General features: G+C 42.2%; 1 protein-coding gene across 1 annotated transcript; it reads right to left on the bottom strand.

The window, feature by feature from the left end:
• Positions 1-848: 848 nt before the first annotated feature.
• On the bottom strand, positions 849-5,277 carry LOC309536256 (arylacetamide deacetylase-like 4). The gene is made up of 4 exons (XM_082230291.1): positions 4,678-5,277; positions 3,713-3,929; positions 2,507-2,570; positions 849-1,858 (listed from the first exon to the last, which is right to left on the bottom strand). The coding sequence occupies exons 1-4, from the start codon at positions 4,852-4,854 to the stop codon at positions 1,084-1,086; spliced, it is 1,233 nt and encodes a 410-aa protein (XP_082086417.1). The 5' UTR covers positions 4,855-5,277; the 3' UTR covers positions 849-1,083.
• Between the last annotated feature and the right edge of the window lie 1,845 nt (positions 5,278-7,122).

The following is a 7,122-nucleotide window of genomic DNA, read 5'->3' as shown; positions in this document are numbered from 1 at the left end:
ACAATACGTTCCTGCAGGGGGGTGGAATGTGAGTGCGGATGCATTTCCAGAAAATGGAAGGGGAAGGACCTCCTGTGACCAGGCCCATGTTCCCAGAAGACCGATGGTCGTGTGAGGGAGCACTGGTAGGGGAGCAAAATCTGGTTGGGCTCAGCAGACACGATGAGTTTGCTCAGACTAAATTAGGAAGCTCAGCGATGGAAAGGGGAAAGTGGGGGGGTTGAGGAAAAAGGAGGGCTCTTGTACAACAAAGGGGCATGGTATGCACCAGGAGAGGCATTGAGGGCCAAAATATTTAGGCAGCTCCATGACAACCCCACAGCCAGGCATTTTGGGCAGCATAAGACCATGCTACTAGTCACCAGACAGTTCTGGTGACCTGAGGTGGCCCATTTTTGGAGGTTTACATCAATACAAAGGACAGAATCTATAAAATATGTGAACTAATAGGTTTTCCCTTGATATATTTTTTAAGCAGAGGAATCTTCGAAAGTTGATCAAATCATAGATCTATTCTAATTGCCTCTACTGAGTTTTTTGTAGTGTTTGCTGCCACCTTGGTCTCCAGACCCTTGATCAGTCCAATCTCCTTCCTCTGCACAAATTCCCGCTTATCAATTATCCTAATTAAATTGTAGCGCCACTAACTGGACACAGTTCTCCTGGTCTAGGCAAAATGGAATGGAACTATTACTTCTCTTGATCAGGACACTATAATTCTGTTGATACAGCCTAGAACAGCATTAGCAGTGCAGATCTCCAGCCAACGAATGTGTACTAAAAGGAAAATGTAAGAGGAAATGTTCATAAAATGCATATATTAGTGAATATAATATAGAAATGTAATATAATAGAGCAAATTGCTTGTAATCCATACAAAGTAAACATGTTTCTTAGGGAAATTTCACATTAAACTGCTGATGAATTTTCATGAGGAATTCCCCGCTGCCCCCAAGAACCACATATTTCTACAGAATTGTGAAGAACTGAACAGAAGATTGGAAAAACGAGAAACTATCAGAAGCTGACACTGGCAGATTCTCCCCTCTTTATGAATGGCTCACAAATTCAAGGGATTTCCTCTCATAAGTTTTTGACAAAGTCTAGGATGCTGTCCATTAATTCAACTGCAGCAGGGAATGCAAAGATGAATCCTTTGAAGAAGTTTATCATCCCATGAAACCCGTTCTCAACATGGAACCAACTAACTTTCACTCCATTGTCCTCCAGACGTTTCTTGTACAGCGGTACATCATCTCGTGCTACGTCGTACTCGCAGCTCACAATTAGGGTTTCAGGAAGCTTCTGGATGACAGAGTCCTCAGCAAAGAGGCAAGAAATATCAGGTTCCAATAGCTCTCGCAATTGCCTATAGACTTCAGGTTCATAAGGAGCAAGTGGGACTTGTTTGTAGCCTCTCCCCTTAAATCTCTCTGGAAGGTTGTCTGGACTCACCCACTTCCCATATTTCAGTCTCATTGAATCTGGCACGTGAGAGCCCTTCAGGAGCTGGCCTGCCAAAGAAGTGTCTTTTCCAATATACTTCATGAAAAGGTAAGCAACATCTTCCCGGAACAAGGGGGGCATTGAGCTGTTCTGCTGACAGGAAGGCAGGTTGAAGTCTATAGCCTGGAATTTCCCATATATCAGCACTTGAGCCCGTAGTTTTGGAAGGTCTGATCTCTCCACCAATTTCTGGGCAACAACAGTAGCATAATTGCCCCCCGCACTGTCCCCACCAACGATGATCTTGGAAGGATCCACCCCATGGGAAACTGCATTTTGAATTAAGTGTATGGTAGCAGCAAGGCAGTCCTTGTACTGAGCGGGAGGAAGATGCTCAGGAGACAGGCGGTAGCTGCAGAATAAAACAGAAGCAAAGAGGTAAGCTTCCAGAACCTTTTCCAAACGCTTTCATGATCACCTAGAATTACAAGAAGAGCCTGTTGGATCAGTTATAGCAGATACAATGCAGGTGACAGTCAGCTGGCTTATGCCCTTAAAAAACTGACTTTTCCAGCCAGCAAAAGAGTGTAGGGAACGCTGGGGAAGAAGAACCGTGCAGGATTGGATCCAGCTGGTGGAAGACCATTTGCCACTTGCAACTTTCCCTCCTGCTCCTGTTTAGACGCAGGGGGCGTTTCCCAGTCTCTTCCTGATTATATATTTAAAAGCCCTAACTGAACATTAGCCCCACTCCCGGATTGATTCCAGGCTGGATCTGGGTTGGGTGGTCTCCAAGTTGAGGCTGATCTGGAGGCCCTGGTTAGCGGTGCTGTGCAAGGCCTTATGCCCAGTTCATAGTCCCCCCATGGAAGTGAGCGTGTTCATGTCTTAAGCACATGAAGCTCTGATTTTCAATCACAGAACAGAATGTTGACAGCTTTCATGGGGAGCCTCTTTCTCCTGCAGGGAATATGGCCAGGGATGCCAGCCTGAAATACAGCAGCATGCTGGGCCCCTACACTCTTTCCCTACAAAAGGCCAGGGGGTTGTGTTTACTTACCCAACAGACACAACCACTGAATCAGTCTCCTTGGCAATCTTGCTGCAGACATCTTCGTAGAATGCTAGCAAGTTGGGAGGGAAATTCAAAATTGGGAAGCAATTATGTGGAAGATATACCTAACGAAAGGAAGCTGTTTCACAACAGCTGTTTTGCAAAGTAATCTTCCCGTTCATACAATATTGGTACATGCAATATTCACTGACATAAGCCTTTTTATGCATTGTGAACATCCCATTCCTAGAGAGCTGCGTTGTAAGCGTCAGAGACTGACTTTGGGTTCACAAATTGCTTCCCAAACTGCAAATTAAATAGGTTCACATATAAAAACAAATTGAACAAAATTACAACCTCCCACCCCCCTCCCCCAGACACCAACAAATCTTCAACTTAAGAGATATGGGGCATGGTGTCGGGGATCCAGCAGGGTCAGACGCTTGGGAGTGGTCTGATTCTGAGAATGAGGCTGACTCTGAGAATGAGAGATCGCAGCCTCAGGCAAGGCAAGGGTGGGTTTACTTATCCCCCCTTCCTTCTCAGTCTTAGGAAGCCGGAAGAGTAACAAAGGCAGGGAGTTTGCGGCTTCAGGATGTGGGGGGGGGGGGAGATGTCCTGGAAGAGGATACTAGAGTAGAGCTCTCAGAGGAATCTTCACTGGACAGCAAGGGGGGAGGATGTCCAAATTCTCCTTGCAGCAGCTTGGAGTGGAAGGTGAAAATGCTAAGTAAGGGGGAAAGGGGAAGGATAATATCTTGTCTCCCTTTATGCTGTCTGAGAAACAGAAACTCAGACTGAGCACTTCGTATCAGAGAATGACAGGCGTTTGCCACACTCTGTAATTTTGAACTGTAAACAAACGTACATAAATCTTCCAGAGGCTCATAAATTCTTATCAGAGCTGTTTGCCTGCCTGAGATCATTACACACAGATCCATGAGTTGCAAGCTTTCATTGAATTAAGATGTTATTGTTTGTATTCATATATGCAAACCTATTTCAATTTTAAGAGATAGGAGAAACACCTTTCTGATGGTAAGAGTTGTTCGATAGGGAACCGCCTCCCTTGGGAGGTGGCGAGCTCTCTTTGACTGGAGGTTTGACCATGGAGGTTTCACAACATTTCTGGGATTCTACATGGGCTTACTTGAGTTCAGTGGGGCTTGCCTCTAGGTAAGTGTTCATAGGTTCACAGCTTTAATCTCTTACCGATGCTTCCAATCATCCCAGCACCTCCATGAAAGAACACAAATCCTTTCCTTGGGCCAGCAGATGGTGTTTTGGGCTGATAAACCCTCACAGGCACCCCGTCGAAATTCAGATCTTTGGCAGAGAGGCTGGGATCCGCTCTTGGATTCCAGAAATTCATGAGGAAGCGGATAACGGCAACCTGTCTGCAGACACCCAGCAGTTCAAGACACTTCCCCTGTTGGGCAAAGGAAAAGTCTCATGAAAATAGTGCCCACATTTGCAACCTATTCACAGTGGGTGGTGTCCAAATAAGTCCTATTTAAAGTAGACCCATGGAAATGAATGAGCCCATGTTAGCCATGTCCATTAATTTCAATCAGTCTGCTTAGAATTGGTCACCCCAACCTAAACACCTGCCAAGGTACAGAGGCAAAAGAAGCTGGGAAACAAGCTAAGCTTTGGAGAAACAATCCACAATCTCCTTGCTTGCCTATGAGGCAATATGTGCTTTCCTGAAGAAACCATGACGTTTAGAAAATATGGCTTTTTCTCTCTATGTGTGTCCTTCTATAGGCTGAAAGGAAGCCCTTGTTGAATGTGATAATATCTTCATCGCATTGTCAAGTGAATTCATTGATTTTACTGATTTCATTATGCATGTTGGATTAAGCAGTATATGAATTTCTTAAATATATAAACTGTTATTTATTTATTTTAATTAAATAAATATACTGCCCTTCATGAAAGTATCTCATGGTGGTTCACAGCAAAAAAATGCAAGATAAAAACCCAAAATACACAATGAAAGAACAAAGCAAACCAATAACACCTTTTAAAGATATAGAAATGTTTTTGCCTGGTGCCTACAGATAAGTATTATTAACTCTAATAATAATAATAATACATTTCTTAATCACCTTTCCCATAAGAACATAAGAAGGACCTGCTGGCCCAACTAACAGCTCATTCAGTCCCCAACTTACCGCAGTGAATGCCATTATGGCAAGACAGTGAAGACCTCGAAGCTTTAATGGACTGTCAAATCCAGGTGGAATTTCACTCCTGGAAAGATCATAGTAAATCGCCCAGGAGAGGAGGGACAGGGAAGGAATCCCTATAACTCCAATCAACGCCAGCAGCAGGCTCTGAAGAAGCTCCATTTCTCCGTTCCAAAGAGTGAGACGCAAACACTGAGCCTAAACTGCCAGCATTTGCTGCTGTTTTACTCCACCAGTGGTATCTATACACAGCCGGCTGTAGGTTGGTTGATGAACTATTTCACAATTAGAAAAGAGACTTCCAAGTAGTTATGATATCCATCAGAACACCAAGAACAATTTTATGGGTCAGGTTGGCACAATTAGTGGTGCCCTATTCAGGAATTTCAAGTCCAGCCACCGAACCATCCAGCTCCATTTAAGGCTCTTCAGTTTTACATACCCCGGGTGTTTGTTGACTGAAGTTCAAAACATCACCACACAGCTTAACCCAATAGTCAGGAATGGTGGGAGCTCTGTGCACTTCCTGGCCCAAGATTTCCAAGGCTTCCGATATGAGTCCTATTCCTACCTAAGCCCCTGGATATTCAAGTCATGGGCTCTGCTCCTCATAGATAAATGCAACTTCATGTTGACATGAAATATATCTGTGCATGGACGCAGCCAGGATTTATTTATTTTTTTGCAAATATTTTTTATTACATTTTCTATAAAAACTTTCATCTTTCCATTTTCCACATCACGTATTTTAGTTTGTTGAGCCTCCCTCCACTCCTCTGACAGTCATCCATAATAATTCTCCTATTTACACATTTCTTAATATATAGTATCACCTTTAAGTAATTTCTTTATATCCTTATTTACATTTTTGCGATGTTCCTCACTTTTCACAAAGCCTCTTTAAAACACACTAGCGTTGTATTCTCCTCACATATAGTTTTCAAATACTCTCTAAATTTTCCCCAATCCTCCAAAAACTTATGGTCTCTTTGAAGTCTAATTTTCCCCGTTAGTTTGTCTAATTCCGCATAATCAATTAGTTTATTTCTCCATTCGTCCAGAGTCGGTACTTCTTCTTGTTTCCACCTTTGAGCTATCAGCGTCCTCGCGGCAGTTATTGCATATGGAAAAGTTTGAAATCCTTCCTTTTAATTTCCCTTCTGGTTATTCCTAGTAGAAAGGTCTCTGGTTTCTTAACAAAGCTATATTGTAGCATTTTCCTTACTTCATCATATATTTTTCCCCAGAAACGCTTCACTTTCTCGCATTCCCACCACATATGCATAAACGTGCCCTCTTTCTCTCTACACCTCCAGCATTTATTACAGATCTTATACATTTTGGCCAATTTAACCGGTGTTAAGTACCATCTATATACCATCTTCATGGCGTTTTCTTTTAGTGTTATGCATGCTGTGAATTTCAGATTTTGATTCCATATCTTTTGCCACTCTTCCAGCTCCATACTGTACCCTAGATCTCTGGCCCAGTGGATCATTACCTCTTTCACCTCCTCATCCATCGTATGCCATTCTAGTAGGATTTTATACATTTTTGATATGATTTTACGATCATTATTAACAATTTCTGTTTGGAACTTCGAATCCTTTTCCTCATACCCTTTTTCTTTCACCTCCTTTTTAAACATATTACTTATCTGCCAATAGTGCAACCAGTCCCGTACATGTTCTTTCACTTGATCATATGGTTTAACTGTCCATTTGTCCCCTTCTTTGAATACCAGGTCTCCATATGTGACCCAGTTACTTCTCATATTGAGTTGCTTAATTCCCATCATCTCTAAAGGGGATAGCCAATGTGGTACCCCCCTTTCTAATATATTTTTATATCTGATCCATACTTCGATTAGCGATTTCCGGAATATATGATTTCCAAAAGATTGATGACCTTTTTTACCCTCCTGCCATAAATAAGCGTGCCACCCGAACCTATTGTTGAATCCCTCTAAGTCCAATAATTTCGTGTTTTTGAGCTTTATCCAATCTCTTACCCAGCAAAGACATGATGCTTCGTAATACAACTTCAAGTCTGGCAGGGCAAATCCTCCTCTCTCTTTTGCATCCGTTAGCAGTTTATATTTAATTCTCGGTTTTTTGCCCTGCCAGATATATCTTGAAATCGATCTCTGCCACTCCTTAAATTTTTTTGCTCCTCTTAATATTGGGATCGTCTGAAATAAAAATAGTAATTTGGGTAGCACGTTCATCTTGATCATTGCTATTCTACCCCAAAAGGATAGTTTTAACCTTCCCCATCCTTCCAGGTCCTTCTTAATTCCTTTCCATATCATAACATAATTATTCTGGTACAGATCAATATTTTTTGGTGTAATCCAAATTCCGAGATATTTAACCTTTTTAACAACTTCAATTCCCATTTGTTGTTGGAACTCTTCAATCATTGATTGCT

This window comes from Podarcis vaucheri (genome assembly GCF_965113315.1).
Source record: "Podarcis vaucheri genome assembly, chromosome: 7".
In the NCBI taxonomy this organism is placed as follows: Eukaryota; Metazoa; Chordata; class Lepidosauria; order Squamata; family Lacertidae; genus Podarcis; species Podarcis vaucheri.
This window is presented reverse-complemented; position numbering and strand designations above follow the sequence as displayed.